General features: G+C 37.1%; 2 protein-coding genes across 2 annotated transcripts in view; both read left to right on the forward strand.

The window, feature by feature from the left end:
* The first annotated feature begins 3,619 nt into the window (after positions 1–3,619).
* LOC131690487 (AFG3-like protein 2) lies at positions 3,620–6,673 on the forward strand. The gene is made up of 6 exons (XM_058976288.1): positions 3,620–3,919; positions 4,016–4,470; positions 4,529–4,622; positions 4,677–4,981; positions 5,040–6,090; positions 6,147–6,673. Exons 1-6 carry the CDS (start codon positions 3,821–3,823, stop codon positions 6,576–6,578), a joined length of 2,436 nt encoding a protein of 811 aa, XP_058832271.1. The 5' UTR covers positions 3,620–3,820; the 3' UTR covers positions 6,579–6,673.
* Positions 6,674–17,578: 10,905 nt separating this feature from the next.
* The window catches only part of LOC131688521 (tubulin polymerization-promoting protein homolog), a 43,663-nt gene continuing 36,587 nt past the window's right edge, over positions 17,579–24,654 (forward strand). The window contains exon 1 of the mRNA XM_058972822.1: positions 17,579–17,888. The gene's annotated coding sequence lies outside the window, so the exon portion shown is untranslated. The remainder of the gene's footprint in view (positions 17,889–24,654) is intronic.

Genomic DNA, 24,654 nt, shown 5'->3' on the forward strand with positions numbered 1-24,654 from the left:
CCTGGTTCACCGTCATTGTGACAGCACAATAATAAATTAAAGCGAAGCTTTGCAAAAAAGAAATAACGTCGATATTTGCGTCGTATCTATGACAATTAGTTATTACGAAAATATCAAGCAAAGCCTCGGAAGGAAAATAAACAAACTTTGAAGTTTTTAAAGTTCGGCAATTAGTTGATGTGACTAATGCCGATTTCGTTTTTAGATTCGAGTCACTCTAGGTTAAAGTGATTTCGTTTTTAGATTCGAGTTACTCTAGGTTAAATGAGCCTTCTAATATGAGCCAGGTCAAGCACAAGTTGTGCAAATATTTGGGAAACATACATCTTTAAGGAGTTTCTTGAGGGCGTCCCGGTATTTGGAAGTAAGCATAGCCGTAATAATAATTTTACACGCCGATATAGACAACGTGTTTCTCTTATAAAAAGATTGTTTACTGCATTGATTTGATTCGGAGCCATAGCATATTGTCGACGCATTCTAAATATTATAGACGCATATTAACGAGGGGCAGCAAAAGCATACTATTGTTGAGTTCACCGGTTCACGGTTACTGAACCATATTATATAAATGGTTGGTATAGGACCTAGTAATCTTGAGTTTATCTTTGGTTATGAAATGAGTTTGTATATACCGCACATGGACATGAAAATTCAGCTAAATTCAGTACAGGTTTAGACAATTTGTGCATTCTAATTAGTAAAAATACATGTTGTATGTATGTATGGCCATTGTGTTGTTGGCTAAAAGAAACAAAAATGATTAGTCGCTATGAAACGACGATAGAGGATTATTTTTTTGCTTTTTTTATTTGGCCCATTTGACAGGTATATCCCGGAATCAAAACAATGATGTTCCTACCACTGATGCCAGCGACAATCCTAATCTAGTGTTCTGTATCTACTTATAAATGGTATTGCGAATCTTTTCTTAAGGTTCAAGTTACCTTTTTTGAGCATGTGTTAGATTTGAACGCTGGTTAGTATGGGTAGGAAAAATTGTGTTCAGCTTTGCCACCGGATTATCCATTTAAACCTTTTCAAAACTCTAAAAGAAGAATATCAGTCGATTTATTAGATCATCACGATTCAATTCATGCAAAATACCTGCTGGAAAAACTATCGGTTTTGCTAAATGGTGCTTTCGAAAAAGTGGCTGTGACACTACCACTTTGTACTGGGATACGCAACACAACTGCGCAATGAAAAAACCACAGCCTCTTTTTCAAAAGCACCATTCAGCTAAGCCGATAGTTTTTCCAGCAGGAATTTTGCATGAATTGAATCGTGATGATTTAATATATCGACTGATATTCTTCTTTTAGAGTTTTGGAAAGGTTTAAATGGATAATCTGGTGGCAAAACTGAACACAATTTTTCTTACGCACACTACCAAGCCTTGAGGTAACTTGAGCCTTAAATCCACATTGCGACTTTTCAGCCATGCGCCACCGGGCCGTGACTTGAATTACGCGTCCATCTAATTTGCATAGGAGCGGGTGAGAAAACGTTTTGACGTTTTGTTTTTGTTTCGATCGCACTTGTTTCCCGTACACGCCACCGAAAAACTACCTAAAATTGAGTACTTTTGACTCAATCTAGTGGTATCGTGCAGGAAGGTAAAATTAGGTAAACTATGTTGAAGGTAGTTTCCATTAAACTACGGCAAAAATGATAACTCAACCTTGAGTTTAATTTACTTAAATTTATGTTGAATTTACTTAATTTTTAGTATACCCCAAACAACTCAAAAGTACCTTACTGCATGGAAGGCCTCAACTGAGTCGAATCTCTCGTTTTGTTTTTGACAACAGTAATAAGTGCGAAAGCGACGCACAGCTCAAAAGTACCTAAATTTAAGTTAAAAGAGCTTATTCTGTAGGTTATTTTATGGTTGCCTGTATAGCAACAACTCGACGAAACGCTAGATTATCTCAAAATAGACAATATTCTCAAAAATGCGTGAAACATAAACACCACCGAAAAACTACTTAAAATTGAGTACTTTTGGCTCAATCACGTGGTATCGTACAGAAATTAGGTAAACTCGGGTAAACCGTGTTGTACGTAGTTTCCATTTAACTACACACAGAAAAAAAATATTGGTAAAAATAAAAGTTTTTCACTCTTAGCAAAAAACAACCAACGAATACTCTTAGTTTGACAATAAAATTATTATTGGGATTACTATTCTTCATTAAATTAAAAGGAAAACTTTTATTTTGATTATTATTCTTCATTAATTTAAAAGTTTTACTTTCAACCCAATAGTAGGGGTTGGTTGTTTTTTGCTAAGAGCGGAACACTTTTACTTTTACCAATATTTTTTTTTCTGTGTGCGGCAAAAATCATAACTCAACCTTGAGTTCAATTTACTTAAATTTAAGTTGAATTTACCTAATTTTGAGTATACCCCAAACAACTAAAAGTAGCTTACTGCACGCAAGACCTCTCCGAATAGAAATGTACAGTAACAAAACCATGATTTTCACTGTGACAGTTCAGTAATTTTACAATAATTTACAGTAAGTTTTAGTGTTATGCTACAATACAAAAACAATAAACTTTAACATTTTTACAGTAAATTTCAATTGGAAATAGACTTTTACAGTGAAAAAGGAGGGTGGTTATGTATCTTAACATTAAAAAAATCAATTTTTCGCAATGCATTTTTCTCTCGAAAACAGTAAAATTCAATGTGAAGGCACTGTATCAGTTTTTTGCTGAACAGTGAAATTTATTGTTACATGAAATTTTATTGTAAATCTACTGTGAGAACTTGGCATCGAACAATGTTGAAACAGTCATAATTATAATATTTATTGTTTTATGATTGTTTGTAGGGTAAATGCTATTGTAAAATTCTATCCGGGTCGACTGAGTCGAATCTCTCGTCTCTAATAAAAAATATTGTACACGAACTGTAACCAGATAGTGCAACGATTTCACATATTGTTTGGATGATACCCTGAACAGGTCGTTAGACTCTTGAATCATATGATGAATTATTAGGGGTTTTATTTTTGACAACACTAATAAGTGCAAAAGCGACGCGCAACTCAAAAGTACCTCAATTTAAGTTAAAAGAACTTATTCTGTGGGTTGTTTTATTTTTGCGTGTAGTCATAAAATCGGTAGTCGAGATTTACCGTGTATTCTCGCTGGTGACAACCAAAGAGAATAGGGAAAGAGACGAATAGTGTGAAGCCAAAAATACCTTATTGAGCAGACCAATCGTGCAATGTAAATAAACATTGCTCATTCCTGAGTTAGAGGAGATAAGTATTGTACATCTATCAAAAAAGAAATTTGAATTTTCGTCAGAATTTAGTTCAATCGTGATTGTAAGGTGCATTCTAGAGTATATGTATGAGTAAAACAAGCTTTAGAATTATTTCATCTCTTTGTTTCGAAATGCACATCTTTTGATAAACAAATCCAACGATCGACGTACGGTTTGTTTTCAAAATATAATAGGAGTCATTTAAAGTGCTGCCTGTGGAAGCGGTTGCCAAAATTCTAGTGTTAAAATCATCATAAAGGGAGTGTTGCCGTTTTGACTGATTTTCACTCTTCGTCTCTTTCCCTATTCACTTTGGCGACAACTTATTGTTTTGACAGTTCATTACGTGACGTTTATCGTCAGCACATGACGGATCAAAAGAAAATTTTCGTTTCGTTTATTACCCCATACACCGTGCAAAGGTGCGATAGATTGTGTAATAAACTGTAGTATGAATTGAGGGCATTTATCGGCAATTTTATAACGAATGTTTAACTATTACTGCAAACAACTTCAAATAGATATCAAGAGAGGGAAATGGCCTACCGTTTACTAACAACAGCTCGCAAGCTAGAGTCAACTTTAGCTGGTCTGAATCGACAACACCGGACCGTCAATACGAATGATTGCAATCAGGTTAGAATTAATGTATTTCATTTTGTAATGTTTACTGTATTTTGAACCATTTTCCAACATACATAAATTGTATAAAACTGTATATCTGGCTTTTAGATCATCAGAAGTCTGAGCAATCTGCAGTCTAGCAGAACTCAAATTTGGAACGAGTTTCTCCACAGACTACAGCTGTTTTGCGAAAAACCACCTAAGGGATTCGAAAAATACTTCAAACCGGGTGGTGGCAAAAAAGGTGCAGCCAGTGAAAGCTCGTCAAAAACGACTAAAGATGCCGTTGAACCTTCCGCTGACCATGCCCACTCAGCAAATTCGAAAGCCAGCCAGCAACCACCTAAGAATGATTGGAATCTTGGGATGTTCGGTCCTCAGTCATCAAAAGGTAAAGGAGGTGGCAGCAGCGGTGGTGGCACCGGTAGACCTATTGGTGGCGACGGCAGCGACAAAGAAAAAATGATGGTGTTTGGTGCCTTGGCCGGGGTTGCACTAATCTCGGCCATCGCTTACTTTGAAATGGGTTACAAGGAAATCGCATGGAAAGAATTTGTTAACAAGTAAGTGTATGTAGTACTGTAAGTTTTTTTATGATGAAGAATTTGATTATTTTTGTAGCTACCTTGCCCGAGGAATCGTCGAAAAGTTGGAAGTCGTCAATAAGAAGTGGGTTCGGGTACGATTGACACCCGGAAATGCTTCCGATTCAATGGTATACAATAATTTGAATCGCTTTAGCAATACTACTAAATTCAATTGCTTGTAGGGTACTCTCTGGTTCAACATTGGCAGTGTTGATTCGTTCGAAAGAAATCTGGAAAGCGCCCAGACGGATATGAACATTGAGCCGGTAAATTTCATTCCTGTGATCTATCGTAGTGAAATTGAAGCTTCGAGCTTGACTGGAATATTACCAACGTTACTCATTATTGGGTTCTTGATATACATGATGCGCCGATCGTCAGAAATGATGGGTGGCCGAAAAGGCATGAAGGGAGGTGGTCTGTTCGGTGGCGTAATGCAATCGACGGCTAAACTTATAAATGCAAACGAAATTACCGTTGGTTTCAAGTACGTAATACTACTACTTGCGTTTTCATTATCAGCATAAATTGCCATATATTTTCAGAGATGTAGCCGGATGCGAGGAAGCTAAGATAGAGATTATGGAGTTTGTAAACTTTTTAAAGAATCCGCAACAGTACATCGATCTTGGCGCAAAAATCCCAAAAGGTGCAATGCTTACGGGGCCTCCCGGAACAGGTAAAACGTTACTTGCCAAGGCAACGGCGGGTGAAGCAAATGTTCCCTTCATAACTGTATCCGGCTCAGAGTTTCTGGAAATGTTTGTTGGGGTTGGTCCATCCCGCGTTCGTGACATGTTTGCAATGGCTCGAAAGCATGCACCTTGTATATTGTTCATCGACGAAATTGATGCCGTTGGTCGAAAGCGTGGTGGAAAAAGTTTCGGTGGGCATTCTGAGCAAGAAAATACACTGAACCAGTTACTAGTCGAAATGGATGGCTTCAATACTACTACCAATGTCGTCGTTTTGGCTGCTACCAACAGGGTGGATATTCTAGATAAGGCATTGTTACGGCCAGGCCGTTTTGATAGACAGATTTTTGTACCAGCTCCAGATATCAAGGGGCGGGCTAGTATTTTCAAAGTGCATTTGGGTCCACTGAAGACCAACCTTGACAAAATGGACTTGTCGCGAAAAATGGCAGCTTTGACCCCTGGATTCACTGGTGCCGATATTGCGAATGTGTGCAATGAAGCTGCTTTGATAGCCGCTCGTGATTTGAATGAATCTATCATTTTGAAGCATTTTGAACAGGCTATCGAACGTGTTATTGCCGGTATGGAGAAAAAAACAAACGTGTTAGCGCCGGATGAGAAACGAACAGTCGCTTACCACGAAGCTGGACATGCCGTTTCTGGTTGGTTCCTGGAACATTCCGATCCGTTGCTTAAGGTGTCAATAATACCTCGAGGAAAAGGTCTGGGATACGCTCAATACTTGCCAAAGGATCAGTATCTTCTATCGACTGAACAGCTTTTTGATCGAATGTGCATGACTCTTGGCGGTCGTGTTTCGGAGGAAATTTTCTTCGGTAAAATTACAACGGGTGCGCAAGATGACTTGAAAAAGATAACTGATAGCGCATATGCTCAGGTAAATCAATTTTCGATAAGTACTAACCAATTTTCAAAATAATTTTGAATTCTTAGATCACTCGCTTCGGCATGAACAAGAAAGTTGGCCAGGTCAGCTTCGATACGTCACAACCAGGCGACCCTATGTTCTCCAAACCATACTCGGAACAAACAGCTCAGTTAATTGATGAAGAAGTGCGACTACTGATCAACAAGGCTTACACGCGAACAAAAGAACTGCTAAAACAGCACAAAGCAGACGTGGAGAAGGTTGCCGAACGGCTTTTAAAGAACGAGATTTTAAGTAGAGACGATATGATTGAACTACTTGGGAAAAGACCTTTTCCAGAAAAATCTACGTATGAAGAATTTGTTGAAGGCACTGGATCTTTTGAGGAAGATACTACACTACCAGAAGGTTTGGCAAGCTGGAATAAAGAAAAGGTACCTGTTGCTGTTGCGGAGGACGATACCAGTAGTAAAAAACCAGATCCAACTAAAACTTAGTAATAAATCGCTTGTTCTTTAGACTTGCTTAAAGCGGAATAAAGTTTAGAAGCTAATTGGTACGATATGAGAGAATAAAAATTGTTATTGATTTATTCTGCTCGCAGGTTTTCAAGCAACACAATACAAAATGAGTTTAGTATACTTGCCAATTGACATTTCCATAACCAACACTATCTCAGCCTAATCAAATGGTTAGCGTTATTTGAAAGGCTTTTGAAGCTGGGTTTGATTTGTCCTATTGTTTTTGTTTTCGCCCAGCTGCCCAACACCGCCTTTTGGCGGGTAAGTTCTTCAGCCCATAAGTGTAGTTTCAAGTTAGTACAAGACCAAACTTCAATTCTACGGCAAAGTACTGCTGTAAAGTAACTTACCAATATTTTTTTTGTGAGAACTCCAAGGATGTGTGATAATTTTCCTACTAAATTGTACTATCACAAGCAACATAGTTTATTTTCTCGTTTCTCTCAAATTTTCAACTCAAATATCATTTTATATCATGATTTCAACAAGCAGATAATGTATTTGTAGGATAGGTGGGAATGTTTTGAAGAATGTTTTTAGTAAGTTTGACAACACAAAATAGTGTATTGTAGATTTTAAAGCGATTATGCTGAACCCCGCCAAAAGACGGGGTTGGGCAGCAGAGGGTTAATTGGTCCTGGAACCTTTTGGTGATAATTAGCAGAAGTATCGGAAATGCAGCGACGACTCGTGGATAAGACATCTGCTCTTTGAATCGTGTCTTTCCAGTGGCCTCGAGGCCAGATCTGGTGTAGTGGGCAAAAAATCTTTTATTCGCTTAATTGTTAGTATTGAAGCTCTAGTATAGTCTGCCACAATCTTGGTGGCCACGATGATCTTTGGTTTAAAAAAAACCATACATTCCTCGCGCGTATTTTCTCTAACACACACAAATTTCAATCTATCGGCAATTTTAAGTGTTTTTCTCAAAACCGCGTTTTTAACCCATTCATGCCCAGGTTGTGGACAACAACGTTTTTAAACAGTAGCTTTTGATTGAGGCGAAATTTGCTCACAAAAACAAGTAAGGCTCATTAATGTGATTGCTGCCTTTATTTCGAGTATTAACAGTTACAAGGATCAGCTCTAGAACTAAAGTTATTGCAATTAGTCTGATTGGATTTCGATGGAGCAGTGCTGCCAGGGGCAGTTTGCGTTGACGATGGAAAATGATTTTTTCATATATCTTTTTTATGGTGCAATATTATTGAAAACTGATAAAACTTATCAATTTAGACTGTCGTTGGCTACGTTTTCCACGCAATTGGACTATTGTAATTATTCTAGGAGAATTGTATTGAGCATTAGAAGGTAAAAATTGCCCAGCTTCTAGTACTGTCATGGAAGCGCCTATCTTTATGAAAATAAACTTTTCGTGTTTCTTGACCCCACCATTTTCAAGGAAAAATAGTTTTGAAACCCTACATGTACTAGAAAAAAGTTGGGCATGAAAGGATTAAAATGGGCGAACACAATGACTCAAAAACAAATCAACTAATCGACTTGATTTTTTTTTATCGGACTGCACAATATTTGTAGCCTGTCAGTGAACCACATAAAATTGAATTAAAAAAAATCTGCCTAATATTTTGAAGAAAAGTGAGCGAATTTTAAAGTAAAATATGAGATTTTTCAGTTCATGAAGTCATTTTCCGAAACACTTTTTTTGGTTCATCGAGTAACTTAAGCTTTACAAATCTCATTGAATTTCCTGCGTCAGACAATATTATCAAGAGTTATCGTGATCGCCGCGGTGCTCCTCGATGTGGGAATGGTTGGACGCCTACTCTTGGAACTCTCGTTGTGTGTGGTTCAGCGCGACTTAAAATCACCCTTATTAGGGATCATCCATAAATGACGTAGCATTATATGGGGGAGGGGGGGGGTTTTGTATTTTGTGGTGATGTGTGACGACAGGGGGTAGGGGGTCATGTCATCCTACGTAGCTGTTTTAAAGGAACATCGTTTTTATTTTTTTTTTAATTTTATGGGGGCAAGTGGGGGGGAATTACCGTCAAACTACGTAATTACCGGGGGGAGGGGGGGGATTTAGAGGTATGTGACGAAATGCTACGATGGGGGGGGGGGGGGTGTTAAAAATCGCTCAAAAAATGCTACGTCATTTATGGGTCGTCCCTTATTTATAATCTGCATTATTTTGCCACATTGGCGTGTAAGCCGCAAATAGTTTCGCTGAAATTTGGTCCTCGTCAGTAAAATAAGAACTTCTGTGAAAATCGGGACATCAGTCTCGATCAGTAGTTTACTGTAGAGTTACTATATTAAGAGTTAGGCGGACACAAAAGCCGGAAAACTGGCAGCTCTTATTTCAGGGGGGAAAAAAACACTGGCATCCCATGTAAATGTTCAAGCTCTAGTTTAATAATTTCATTGTCGTCGTAAGTAAGAACTTTACATGCACGAATAGAGAAACCATTTCGAAGATCTGTTGATATGATTTCATACTTGTGCGAATATCTCTTCTTGTTACAGAAAAAAATTGGTTCTTTTCGTTTCTCTACACTCGATAACACAAGATAAGAGTAAAATAGTTATGACCATAATCACAATAACTTTTCCATATACATCCGAAGATAACATGTTATGTGACGTCATGCTCGATTGGCTCCGGTATTTGACATGTTCAATTGGCTCCGCTCAGTGTGTCCGCCTAACTATGAATATAGTAACTATAGTTTACTGCACACGCAGAATTTTATTTATGCAACGATAGCATACTTTTCTATCTGCCTCTCGTTTCTTCTGCTGTAAACCCATTGAATGCTTACTAGAAGTATATGCACGAAAATGCATAAAAATCACAGCAAAAGAAAAGAGTAGAAAGTATGCTAACTATGAATATTTTTGTTTCTCAGTGTACACATAAGTTATGTGTCATTTTTTGGATCTAGTGTCTGGCTAGCGGCCGAGTTAGCTGTTAGCTACTGACGAGGAGAATTCGAAACACAAAAAATATGACTTTTAAGTTAGGTTATGTGCACCTATGCACAAATACAGGGGTTTAGTCCTATTTATAATCTGCATTGTTTTTGGCTCTAAACAATGACATACATTAATGAAGGGCTCAGTGTAAGAACGGCTCAAGTAAAAAAATATCAAAAGTGGCCTAATCACAAATTATTGTATGTTATTTTGTAGTGAATGCAATGACGCCGACTTCTGACCAAAAAAACTCAATTTGAAGGTATTAATTTGAATAAAAATATTGTTTAGCGTTCGAAAAAATCTTCTAAATAACACAATAATTTGTGATTAACCCATTTTTGATATTTTTTTTGACTTGGGCCGTTCTTGCGCTAGCCCTTCAAATATATTGCTATTGTATTATTTTATTTAGAAAATAGGTCTAAATTGAAAAAAAACACTCTAAGAAACTCTAAGCTTGCTCATATAACCCTATTCCTCGCTTTTCTAAACTTTCTTCCTTCAACTCTTTGGCTCTTCCTTGAGTACTATGGATCTTAATATTGAAAAATATTTCACATTTTGCAATCCCTTGCTAATTAAATGTCGTCACAATATATTTTTTATTGCATTATCTGAAGGTACAACTCCTTGAGAATATTTTACCAAATTTGCATAGAGATCCGAGAAATAGATCGAAAGTTACAGCGCTTCCAAACGCGCTTCATCTACCAAGAGCAGTGCACAGTGGCCGGAAACGCCAAAAACGTGAACTTAATTCACTAGAGGCCAAACCATCGAATATATTCACAGGGTGTCTTTGGAAGAATTGTTCATATGAATATTCCCCACAATCTGATAACAATTGAAATTAGGCATGGCTTACTATGATCGAACTAAAAAAAAAACTTTTTATACTGACGAGGTAGAAAGTTGGTGTCTCCGACAAAGTTTTAGGAATGCTCATAGTGAAGAATTTTGGTGAAGAATTTGAGCTTATTGGACTAAAGGTTATCGATTTACAAGGCGTTTTCTATGGCAACCCCCTTAAATCTAATTTTTTTAATATAACTTTTTTCATTGTGACTTTTCGTGCAAACTATGTTCAAGACAAATGTGTAGGTATCAAAACTACATAATATTGTCGAAGACTGTATGTAAAAATACTTATTCGTTTCAAAGTTATTGGAGATTTTCACATTTTTTACACAAATCTCAACAACGTATAAGAAAGAAAGGTGCAAACCAAAATGCACGAACAGGCACTTTTTTCACTGTCCAAAGTATACACAATAAATCGAAGAAAGTTTGGTGCGTGGCACTCTATAACCCTATGAATAGGGTAGGCTTACTTTATCATGTTTTTTGACATTTTCCATACAAAAATAAGCAAAAAAATTTTTTTTAAGTTTTTTTACCCCAATTTTTGAAATTCTTGGTTTGATATTCAATTACAAGTATTATTTTCACTTATGCCTGAATATTTCAGATTTTATAAACGTGGGAGCAAAAATGTGAAGTTTTTAATATCATTGGAGATCCCAAACTAATATATACTCAAATAGACATGTCATAATGAATTTAATGCTTAAAACTGGATGTCATACCATTAATTACAATATTTTAAGGAAAAAATCGAAAAAATTTTTTTTGCTGATTTTTGTATGGAAAAAGTCAAAAAACATGATAAAGTAAGCTTACCCTATTCATAGGATTCTAGAGTGCCACGCACCAAACCTTCTTAGCTTTATTGTGCATACTTTGGACAGTGAAAAAAGTTCCAGTTCGTGCATTTTGGTTTGCACCTTTCTTTCTTATACGTTGTTGAAATTTGAGTAAAAAAATGTGAAAATCTCCAATAACTTTGAAACGAATAAGTATTTTTACATACAGTCTTCGACAATATTATGTAGTTTTGATACCTACACATTTGTCTTGAACATAGTTTGCACGAAAAGTCACAATGAAAAAAGTTATATTAAAAAAACTAGATTTAAGGGGGTTGCCATAGAAAACGCCTTGTAAATCGATAACCTTTAGTCCAATAAGCTCAAATTCTTCACCAAAATTCTTCACTATGAGCATTCCTAAAACTTTGTCGAAGACACCAACTTTCTACCTCGTCAGTACCCAAGCAACCAGAAGTTCGGATAATACTTAAAAAGCACACTTTAAAGTTCACATAAAGTTCTTAGCGAACTTCCAAGCTGCTTAAGCTTTAATGGAACTTGAAAGCTGCTTAAGCCGCTATTAGTACACAAAACGTATCGCAAAATTACTTAAAACGGGAAGCTTATGCAGCTTCCTTATACGCACTTTTGGTTGCTTGGGTATAAAAAGTTTTTTTTTTAGTTCGATCATAGTAAGCCATGCCTAATTTCAATTGTTATCAGATTGTGGGGAATATTCATATGAACAATTCTTCCAAAGACACCCTGTGAATATATTCGATGGTTTGGCCTCTAGTGAATTAAGTTCACGTTTTTGGCGCTTCCGACCACTGTGCAGTGGTAACTTGAGGTTTTAAACTCGAAATGTCGTTTTTCCAAAAGTGGTATTTCAGTGATCACGATTACCGAAAAAACCCTCAACCGATTTTCTTCTTTTTTTTCAATTCATCGTAATTAATTTTCTATGCATTAATATTTGTGTTGTAGATGAGAATTTTTTTTATACAATTTTTAAAGCTTAAAACCGATTTTTGGGAAAAATGCTCTCGAATGCGGGAAAAAATTATTATTTATTCAACTAATCGTTAAGGTACGAGGTATGCTCATATCCCAATGACATTTTTTGAGTTTTGGGATTTTAGTTGATCTATTGGTCTTCAATCGTGATCACCGCAAGCCTCTTAAATAAAAAAGAGTTTCGGGGATAAAGCCATAACTCTGCTAATTATCCAACAATCAACGAAAGCTGAACAAGCCTTTATTACGAGGAAATAATCTGAACAATAGCTGTTCTAACCATTATCCATCGTAATTGTTTGTTGGGAATACATTTTTATAAACTTATTCTTATTTATTTCACTCAAAATATGCTACCAAAAATACTATGAGTTCAGAAATCATTACTAAATTCAAACTTTCTTTACTTTTTCTCACAAAAAGGTATGTAACTCCTTAAGTTGGATCGCTTTGCAGTATTCGACAAAGTTGTGGAAATGGACATAAATTCAAATGAAGGGGTTGTTCGAAAGATCTCCCGTCCTATGTAATAATGAACGGTTGGATGTTGAATATCTCATGCCTACGATATTTTACGAGAAAATTTTTTTTTTTCTGGATTCAATGAATTGCACGAAGCGCATTCAGATTTCCTACTTGAAAGGATTGAGGGATTACTTTAAACCGCGGTTGACAAATCTTTCAATCATTCTTATACAGAACGACGATTTTTTCTAGGTGTGTAGAACATAAGATTCTATATTTCAAGTTAATTCATATCATGCTATGATTTATAAGTATTCAATCATCAAGTATCAAGTATTCATTAAATCAAATTTGATCATATTCAGTGGCTTTCTTTTTCAACAATCAGTGATGCACCGGAAACCGCAAATGAACAAACTGTCCATTCATTTAGTGCAGGTTTTCATGCGTCTCCGATTATTGCACGAAGTGAAGGTGCAGCAACGAATCAAAGTAGTCCCTGGCACAATGCAAGCAATGATTATTATTATATTAGATACCTACTTTACTAACATTTGAAACCATTTACCTAGATAATTAGCGAATTGGATATTATTGTACGATATTCAATGAATAACATGGATTTTTGAATGAATATAAATTACAGTTCAAAAATCTTTTTAAGTTGTTCGCTTCTCGGGTATGTTAAATACTTTTTACTCTTTTAAGCATTCTACCAGAACCAGACGATTGTTTAACAATTTACCGGTGGATTTGCCAACAAGTTTGTTTTGCTCGGCTCTTGCGAACAGAAAACCCCATCGACTAATATCATTCATTGGTCCTATTCGCTAGATGTTGGATGGAATCGACGATTTTTCGGCCGTTGAATCCACTTGAGTAACGTCAGAAGAGATAATCGAGAAATAATCAGCTGATCTAAAAACGTCCCATGGGTTCGAATTAGAGATGACTGTGACGTTTTGAGGGCCTTTGTGGCATATTGAACAGGTATACGGTGGAACCACGCGTCGCCTCTGTTTGAAAGATCATTTAATTCTACACAACACATACAAAAATTAGGTTGCTCACTCAGAGGTTTCGGAGATACAAATAAAATTTAAATAAAGTATCCGCAACACTGCACAGTGGGACGAGTCCGGACTTTAGTTCAGATATGAAGGTCACGCGATATGTCCATGAATATTTTTCTTATTTTGGCTTATATGTCGGAGACAATTTAGGCTATTTGGCTAAAAAATGATTTTTTCACAGTTTTTAGAAGGGCATAACTCCAGTGGTTTTTGCATAATTTGCTCACAGGAACTTTATCCGGGTATTTTAGTTTTTTTGGAGAAACAGTTGTTCTTATGGCATAGGTTACTTCAGCAAAATCATTCGTTTGATTAAATTACATCGTTAAATTACCAGAAATGAGCTACTAGTTCGTTTATTCATTGTGTAAAGAGCTGTTTGTCGTGATAATTAACGAAGTACGAACTTCTAAACCCATAACAACTACAACGCCCGCTATCGCAATTTACTCATTTGAAAGCTTTTAATTTTCTCTTTCACATAAGCCCATGGTAATTTTGCGAAAATTTACGCTAAACAATCCAAATTTAAAAAAAAACTACAAATGGAGACGCGTGGTGATTATTGATATAGAATTTCAATATTTATTTCAAAGCTAGAATAATGACATGTTTATATGTTTATACAAGTGGCCAAATGAGGGGAGCCAAGTGGAAAGTGTAGTTACTTAGATGTTGATAATATCCATTGCATGAAGCAGATAATAGCGGACGAATCATCATCAGAATCGGACGGAGATTGAAATAAATTATGCTTAATTAACATAATTAAACACAACAATTTTTTACCAGTACTAAATCAAACGGCATCTTTTTTAAATTTTCGTTTGCTCAACCTTTTGTAGATAAATCGATTCAGTATCCCAAAATAACCCGAGTTCAATAAAATCTGTCTGAATAAATCACATGTGATGTTTTTCAATGGATGCGGGTAGACTTGCGATAGCCCCGAGATACTTTATCATAAAATATTCATTAAATTCCAGTAACAAAAAAACTGTTAAAAGCAGTCGCATGCGCAAACAATTCGAACCATGACCAAAATTATGCGTAGTTTTATTAGTGAAGTTATTTATACGTTATTTACGTAAAAATTGAATTCAACGTTCCAAAGTTACTCAAAATCAGCTTATTTGAATCGTTAAGACGTAAGAATCATTTTGAAGTACCCCCACAAAAATAAATTAGGTACCTTAACGACACAATAATCATTTTTATCGAGCTTTTTTTTCTAATATGTTTTAATACCGAAAAGCAATGCAGTGCGCAAACAATGTTACTACGAATATCAAACGCTACGATAAAATGATTATTTTTGCGCCATCCTAACGAGAGAGGTTTTTTTTTCTTGTATGTTTAATTATTAAATAATAATAATAATAGTCTATATTCAGCGCACAGACATCACAATTAAACAATTTTACGAACGATTACATCAAAATATTAATTCTTGAGCCACCCTAATGAGTGAGAATTTCTTTTTTCTGGCATAGTGTAATTTCGAAAACTAATTTAGTGCACAACAGTTACTTTTAAAATAATTTATGAACCGTTTCGACAAAAAAACTTTTTTGAGCCACCCTAATGAACAGCAAATGTATAGTTTTAATGTATTTGGTATAAAAAATGAATTGAGCGTACCAAAATTACATAAAACCGTCCCATTTGAACTGATACGACAAAGTTTTGACTTTAGTCCACCTTTTGCTCTAAGCCACTGCAGCCAACACTGTTCGCTCGAATTTTCACAAATTATTTTTGGAAACAAATCATGATATGAGTTAAGACCATCTGGAAGTGCAGATTTGTTGCTTTATAATGTTTTAAAAATAAGTTGTCAAACCGTATTTTCGCATGTATGTTTTAAATTATAGCTAAAGAAAAGAAATGCCTTGTGAAAAATAAAACGAATAATGTTATAAAATGTTTTACTTTTTTCTCATCATGCTTCTTCTGGACCTTTGACAAAAGTAAATAATGCCAAAAAATCTCTTTTAAATCCATCTGGAATTTTATTGCGGTAGAATTTCTAACCAAAGTTGACACTTGCATAAAATATTTCGACACGAGGAGAGGGCAGCATCTACAATGCCTGAAATTTTTTCTGCGTGGTTAATGGACAGCCCCCAGGCTGAAACGAATGTTATACCTAACGGGCCCATATTATTGGCTCGAATCAAAACTCATCGAAATGTCAATTGACGATAGGTTCATCCGGAGTGTTCATTTGTGTTTACATTTTGCTAGCGTTGCCAATTTTATTTTGTGTCCACCACCCAATGTGGCTACGCCACATCGCTTTCGCGCGTACTGTTCGACTTCGCTACCGCTCAGTCGGACTTAAACTAGGGATAGCCCCTATGTTTGAGTAAGCCGGGCAAACGAGTGGATGACAGGTTCGCTTGCTTCCGATGGCGGGTCGGTGGCCACCTCGCCCAGCGGATCTCCAGCGGCTTTACGCCGCTTCGGTCTCGGTTATACGGCTAAGCCGCATCGAAATGGTACTCCTTAAACATTCAAACTAGAATCGGTAGTGTTACCGGAGCTGGAATACGAATTAGAACCAGCCAGCATTCCGAGTGAGCTTAACTGGGAAGTTTAGTAAAATTTCATCTGGATATAAAAAATTTTTGGCAATGCACCCCTTTGAATTCTAACGATTTCACCACCTGGGCGCCAGGCTGACGATATGAAATGAACTTTGTTTACTTTCGACAAGTTTTGATTCGAGCCAGTAACACCCAGTCTATCTAGCTTGTAAGTAACTCATGGATTTCGTTAATCACAGCTGCTGTGACTCGATGGATATGTATGGTGAAAGACCATGCGGTTTCATCGTTTTGCATGCATGTGGTGTGTATACATAGAGGTTCAAGGTATCTCCGAAACCTCGTGAATGAGCAGTCTAATTCTTATATATGTTGTGTAGAATTAAATGATCTTTCAAATCAAAATATAAAAATATGAAATAGTTAATCCTCCGGAAGTCGCGTAAAGAGCAGCGTGCACTCAGTGCACTAGCGCGACTTCCGGAAGGTTAAGGGCCCTCGCAGTAAAAATCAAGAAAAACCAATTTAGGTGTACACTCAGGTTTTTTTACGCGGGGGATACGTAAATGAAAACCGCGTAGATTTCAAAATCCGCCTAAATGAAAACCGCGTGAAGTTCAAAATTCGCGTAAATGAAGACCGCATAAATTAATGGGAACCTCATTAATGCAGACCACGTAAATTAAAAAATCCGCGTAAATAAAAACCGCGTAAATTCCAAAATCCGCGTAAATGAAAACCGCGTAAATTTCAAAATCCGTCAAAAAATACCGCGTAAAAAGACCGCACGAAAAAAACCGCGTAAAAACCCTGAGTGTATTTTTCGTACAAAGTTCAATATTTTTTAAATTTCCAATTTTTTCTTGAAACTACACTTTAAAAATATTGGTCGAACAGCCTTTGTGTTTTACCTGTGGAATGTCACACATGATAAATGAACTGCGACACTGTCTGTTGCAAAGAAAAGCGATAGTGATACAATGTACAGTTCCGCTATCGCTTTACACTGCTATCTAACGCAATCACTGATTAAAAACCTTGCTATCGGTAACTACATATTTTAAATGTATTTCGGAGCTTTGTTCTTAGGTATAAACAATGTCCATTCAAAATGTACTCTTTCAGATTAATAAAAATATCTGCAACATCAGGACGACGTCACGTCTTCTTAAAATGCTTCATCCTAGCCTCCCCTACTGTGTTTAATATATACCCTTCCGCGTCCACGTGTAGCTATTCGGAAAATGGTTATAAGCAGTAGACACAGTCTCATGAGTATTTGCGACTGCCATCACGTTCAGTCTGTTTTCAGGCGGGTTCCAGTGCGCGCGACAATTTTCGAACCACTCCTGTTTCTGCCCAACCAAACCCTACTAGAGCTAGTATCGGAATAGTCCAGGGTGCTCTAGTGCTGATCTCATTCCGTGTGTGTTATCTAAATTGAATACGTGTATCATAGCATAGCATAGTTCCATCTCGTTTTTCAATCGAGTTCTAGTGCAAAAAGGTTAACTACAGTGGACAGGGAGGAAATCCAATATCAATTTTTGCGGTTTTTGTGCGACTCACGAAACAAGTGCAAACTAGGTAAAGATCTATTAAAAGTTTGCAGAAATCATTTCGATATTGAGTTTGAAACGTGCAGAGTGGAGCTATAATATCAAAAGATATAAGTTTGTTGAACTATCAAAAAATACCTAAATAATGTTTTGGCATCCTGAGAGGAAGTACATCTCGTGGGATAAAATCAGAACCAACGCTGGAGATAACAATGGTAGCGATGATGATGATGATGGTGATGATTCTAAAAAGTACAGATCAATACTTAATTGTTCATGCGCATTGGATATTTCTCCTTTAATACATGAGGGGGTACGTTTTGTTGTTAGCACAGTCCACCCTATCCAGACTATTACTTAGACTGACCACTGGCACTGGCGGGATAGTCAACGATAAAATTTAACTTCAATGTGTGCAGGTATGATAATCTACTCTCTCATAGCCATTCAGCACGAAATCGCGTGCATATAGCGACCTGCTTAGAGCGCGATACTGAAGTATTCTGTAAAGCACCCCAAACCTCCCAAGTAATATACTTCACGATTATCTTGGATCCATGAACTGATTTTGTTTGCACATATTTTCTCTGGGACTGTGTCAAGTCTAAAATAAGGATACATAAGAAAGTAAGGTGTGACGTCATAGTTATAGTAACTATGTTTAATGTTATATTGTTATATATTTCACCATTACATCATTCTACAAGAACTCGGCATTTACGCGAAAATATAATGGTTTGAGGATATTTCTAATTTTGATGAACGATCAACCCCCTAAGCGGAAGTGCATTTGTGTTGGTAAACTTTTCTTCAGGATGGGCGAAATATGACGCATCGGAATATAATCCTGGATGACTCACTTTCGGTACTAGACGGTGACGTTATGTATTTAGTATATGACGAAGAAATCCGTAAAAATCAGTTTTCAAAGCAATATTTCATCATTAATGTTACAATCAATTATATTAAAAAAGTGTATATGTTATAGCACGAAAGTACCAAAAAATAAATATTTAGTGAATAAAGTAACATAAAGTGACCAGACGTACCAAACTATGTGTGACTGTCGAGAATGGGATAGACTTTCCCGTTAAGTTTTCATAGTATTACCCACAATGTATGTCTACAGAACGCATTTATAATCTACAGTAACTTTTACTACTAATACAAAAACTAGAGAGTAATAGCGTATTCAGAGATACGGTATATACTTTCACTTAGAAATTCACAATGCTTAACCCTTAAATGCGCAATGTTGTTTTAAAAACAACATTGCAAAAATCATCTCAAAATTGTCACAGCGACGTATTGAAGCTATGGGGCAAGTTTCACAAAATTAAAAAAAAATGATTTGCACCTTTAAGGGTTAAAAATGTTTTCAAATGGAAAATATAGGAAAAAGCATGTTATTACACTGACACATGTTACACTGACGGTTCTCTGATGGAGGGACTTTCTGGTGCTGGTGTCTACTGTCGTGAAATGAGATTGGAATAATCTCACTCACTAGGTAGATACTGTACTGTATTCCAAGCAGAAATCTTTGCGATTATGTGCGGGTACAATCGGCCCTTCAACTGAGTTTGTCCGGCAATGATATAAACTTCTGCGGCGATAGTCAGGCTGCAATCAAGGCCCTTAACTCAGACAAATCACGCTCCAAGCTAGTGATCGCGTGCCGAACCCAAATCGAAAAACTAAACATATTCAACACTATCTACCTTGTCTGGGTGCCCGTACATTCTGGTATTACTGGAAATGAATGGGCTGATGAATTGGCCAAGACGCCTGCCAATTTCGACAAGTTGAATAAGGGAAAAAATACGGTCCTGCGCTTCGTCTGAGCACCGCAATTATTGGAAAAATTTACAAACGTTTCGCCAAACAAGGGCGTTTCTAGAACAACCGTGCCCAGTGATTTCGAAAAATCTCCTACATTTTTCGAAGCTCCACGGCATGCTGACCAGGACTTTACCCGGCCACTGCAAGTTCAATTATCACATGGCAACTATTCAGCGGGCTGAGTCTGTTTCATGTGATCTTTGTAAATCCGACTACGGAACCTCATATGATCTGATATGCAACTGTTCAGCAGTAGCGCAATTGCAATTTCGAGTTTTCGGCCGTCCTTACATAGACGACACCATGTTTGGACGACTGAAACTCAGAGACATACTGAAGTTACTTATCCAATGTGGTAAAGAGTTTTACGCTTACTCCCAGGCGAGTTGAAGTACTTGTGAGATTAACTTACCTGCTGTTTGTTTTTATTTTGTGCTGTTATTTTTCCCACTCTTCCAATTCTACTTCCCCACACCTCCTTCTCCTTTCCATCCGCTCAGGAAATGATGAAACACACTGCAAGGCACAAATTCCCCACTACATACGGGGAACGTGCCATTTAAGCCAATATATTCTGATTCCTGATTCCAGAACTACTCCCGAGCGTGTCCTTAGGACGTTACTTGGCTCGAAATTATTTCCTCTCATCTATCGAACCTGAGTGTATGTACTGTATACTCTTTGTATATTTAATACAGTTTTAAACTTATTTTAAATAAAGCGACAAAGAGAACGGCATCGTATACTAGTTATACAGTTCGAGAAAAAAAACTGTTCCCAATTAATAAATCAAATAGCTCTGCTGGGAATGTGATTATGTCCGTTCCAATTCTACTTTGAAACTCCCGTATAAAATACTACGCTGCTGAACATGCCCTAAAGAATTCGTTCAATAAAATAATATTGAAAAGTTGTGATAAAAACCAAACATTGCTTCCTATTAGTCAGATAGCATTACTTTCGGGTAGACTACCAAGAATCGCTATAGAATATATCTCGCAACTTTTTCAAAACAAATCAAAAATAAAACTGCTCTAACGTAACTCAGTTTCCCAGCAAAATATCCAATTAACCATCGCCTTTCTGTAGACACAAATCCAGTTGAGACCGCCCGTGTTTAAGAAATAACTACAGAAGCAAAAAGGGCCCTATTCTCACAGTCACGTCACGTAGTGACTAGAGCAAAATTTTCTTCTAGTCACTGGGTGACGTGACTGTGAGAATAGGGCCCTAAGAAAACGTATGTGCCATTAGGCTTATTACCCTGCATACTTACAACCCGCCGAAAACGTCGTCAACCCACCGCACACACAAACATAGAAATAATTTTTTTTCAAACGCAAACTCTTAAACAGCATATGCATGTCGCACTCTGCATTATTGAACTCAATCCAAATTCAACCCACCCGCCCACTTTGCAAATCATCTTGTGACACCGCGCTGGAACCTGAACAATTTGTACATAATCCATAGCGTCTACCGCTTATTGCAGCGTTCACACGCTTTGGCCATGACGTTACTCGTTTGGCATAAGAGCAACAACTGATTCAAACAGACACGCGGTACCTCTATTTACAACTTTGTAAAAAAGTTGTTGAACGATCAACGTCTGCGTGCACAGATTCCGGAGTAATGGTATAAATAGGTTGCATTGCTGCAAACTAGCATGGTCGAAAACCTCCGCCAGATTTGAGATCGATTCTTGATAGTTCCAACCGCCGAATACCACAGGGTCTCTAGGAGAGAGAAAAAGAACAGACTGTTATCAACCTCCTAGTGAACCACAGCCACACCGCATCGTAATCGCAATTAAAGTCTTCGTTTGTATACGAAGGGAGCGATAATTGGTGCAAAAGTCTACGAAGACTTTAGTAGGGTTTTTTGCTCTTCTTGTACTACTAATTATCAGAGATATGAGAAAATCCTGTTCAACGTGATGGACTCAGCTACGTGTATTTACCCGGACGCTTCGAAATTTGTGGTTCAATTAGTCTGCTTTCTTTATTGGTTCCATTTGGGGTTTCAAATAATTGTGCAAAATTTGGGGTCGGTTGGTTTTGACCCGGCGTAGCGCTTTTTGTTTGGAATTTGTATAGAAATTAGTATGCGAAAATCTACTTTTTCGCGATTTTGAATTCTACAGACTATAATTCTTACTGCAGTATGCAGCTAATTAGATAGAAGTATATTCTAGAATATGCTGAACAACTTTGCCAGAGGATGTATGGTGTTAGAATGTCTCTAAAACAAGTTATAGATGTTCAAAGTTCGATAGTTCGAGTTACATGCCAAAAATCATTACACTGCCGGTGTACCAATGACATTTAATATAGCATACAAAAATAACATCATATATTTTAGATTTACCACATTGGTATGTTTGGATGAATTATTCGAAAGCCTTGGCTCAATTTCATGGGAGTAGGTAGTTGAGGAATAGGGCGTAGTGAGAAGTGGAGGGGTGGTTTACTTTAATATATAGAAATTCGAACAGAAATAACGGAAATATTGTCGAGTTGGAATGTTCAGGTGAATTATGTTAAACCATTTGCACAATGTCCTGTGGAACATACTGTATCTCTCTGCCTTCACTTATATCAATAGTAGTAAAGTTACAGACTGAATAAACTGATGTTGAGTTGATATGTTCCAGAAAAATTTCAAACGCAATGCGCTACGCGGGTCAAAACTAATCGACCCCAAATTTTGCACAGTTATTTGGGACCCCAAATGGAACCATAAAAGTGATGTGCTCGGTTAATGTGGTTATGATTACGTTCTTCCATATAACAATGCCCCATCCTATTGGGCATAGTTGTTTTGTCGTTGATCGAAAATTTGTTTCTGTCAGTTCTGTAGATATTGGGTTTGCAGGTGTTTGTGGTCATAAGATGTTTGCATGCTGTTTTCGATTGTAGTTCGCAGACTTTCCTTAGCTGCTTCTGCGCAAGGTTTTCCGTGGTAGTGTTTCATTACAGAATTATGTAGGAATCTGCCCTGGATGCGTGACCATCGCGCTGGTTCTCTGATTAAATGTCCCATTTTCGCTTGGTCTGCATATAATAGTCACGTGAGAAGGGAATGGTTTGAACGAACGCATATTCACCACACGAACAGCATTTGGAACACCCGGGAAGAAGTTACTCCAAGTATCAGCTGTGACGGAATCCACTTCTCTGTATCTTGACATATATATTTTTTTAATAACCCGCCTCTCTACACCAAAAGGCTCGTACGAAGAGCTTCTAGTAGTGGACATATCAGTTCTCAATGACAAAAAAGGACAAACTTAGCGAATCATTCTAAATTGGTCATCAATATAGTCTTTTTTATTTAGTTAAAAGTTCATAAATTGTCAAAGTAAGGCAATATAACCAGGTAAACAAGAAAATCGATTTTGAGTTGAAAGTGATATACAAATATAATTTATTTAATAAATTCAGTAGTTCACACACAAGTTCAAGTAGGGGAGACTGAAGAGACTTGATCCCCTTTTTGACGTAGGACTACGTCTTTGTTTTCGATATGGGGGTGCACTCTGCAAATTCTACAAAAATGGTATGTAACGAAAAGTGGTCCAATTTTAAACGCATATAATTCAGCCATCTCACGATAAATTTTCAAATTTTTTGCACAAATCGCCCCGAAATACTTCTAAGAATAGATTCCAATAGATAAACCCAAAGATTTTTGATATCATAGCATTAAAAAATTAAATAATATACAACCTTGTCAAAATATCGCGCATTAACACACAGAAGATAGCGCTTCCCAAGCCCTGTACGACGGATTGGTGTACCTAGCGCGCAACGCTTCTATGAATGACGTCATCATCGACTATTTAAAGAACGGACTTGGCCAGACACGCTCAGTTACCAGTTGAACGGCTGGCGAAGCAGATCACTGCGCTGTGTTTTTTACAGCCAGTGTAGCTGAGTTAGAAGTCCGTTACACTGACTGGGGAGGGACGTTACCCTGTGTCGTCCCACAGGCGACCGCTCCAACTGCTTCCTAAATGCCGCTGTAATGTTGCCAGCAAATTTTTGGTTTAACTAGCACATGTATTTGCTATTTGCGCTTGAAATTAAGTAATGTAGTGGTAGTAATAAGCTTTCCATTTTGGTTTAAACGCAAGGATAGGATTTGATTAATTAGTTTAGCTCATCTAAGCAATTTTATCAATTCTGTAATTTAAAAGGAATTTTACGGAACTTGTGAATTTGACCCCACTTGCAACTGGTATAATCAACCTGCACAAAGTGTTGCATAACGCAGGGCTGTTTTTTGAACAAAATATGTTATCATTCAGCCCTTCGCTATGCAAAATCACGATATTTTGACAGATGGGCTAAGCGCGGCCGTTCCTTTCAATCGGGAAAGGCCGCGTGGAATTTTGGTGAAATGCACTAATAGTGTCGTGGTGGTACTAGTTGTCTCTTTCGCTCTACCCATCATCATCAGCGTTGACTCATTTTGCATTGTACGCTTGGGTTCAATGTTTGGTAGGTATGTATGCGAATGGGTTGGTAGGTAGGAGAACTGGCGGTAAAATGAACACGTTAAGCAAAGTCATTATTTTCTAACTAATAAGTGAATGAGATATTACAATCACCTTATGTTTCTTGTTAGACATGTTTTGTACATATCTGGTAAAAATACTTCGTCATAAACACATTTTTTCAAACATGATTCTTGATTTCTAAACATGTCCAAAAATGAGACATGTTTATAGCGAGTAGGTAAAATGAACATGTGGCGGTGGTAAAATGAACAGCTTCTGGTGACCTGCAAAATGTCCTGTATGTATGCAATGCGCAGCGTTGGAAAGCATTTTCCGATCAATACTAATATCCCAACAAATCATGAGCACACAGGGCATTTCGCACACACAGGGCATTTCGCAGACAAAAAAAATTGCCACGGAAGCATTGAATTTTAATGACGTAATAACC

Source organism: Topomyia yanbarensis, chromosome 3 (genome assembly GCF_030247195.1).
Source record: "Topomyia yanbarensis strain Yona2022 chromosome 3, ASM3024719v1, whole genome shotgun sequence".
In the NCBI taxonomy this organism is placed as follows: Eukaryota; Metazoa; Arthropoda; class Insecta; order Diptera; family Culicidae; genus Topomyia; species Topomyia yanbarensis.

Bases quoted from the DNA above. Each gene is read 5' to 3' on its own strand.
- LOC131690487 (XM_058976288.1), top strand. From the start codon at position 3,821: ATGGCCTACCGTTTACTAACAACAGCTCGCAAGCTAGAGTCAACTTTA. The intron at 4,471-4,528 runs GTAAGTGTATGT...TTATTTTTGTAG, and splicing joins TGGAAAGAATTTGTTAACAA to CTACCTTGCCCGAGGAATCG. The intron at 4,623-4,676 runs GTATACAATAAT...AATTGCTTGTAG, and splicing joins GAAATGCTTCCGATTCAATG to GGTACTCTCTGGTTCAACAT.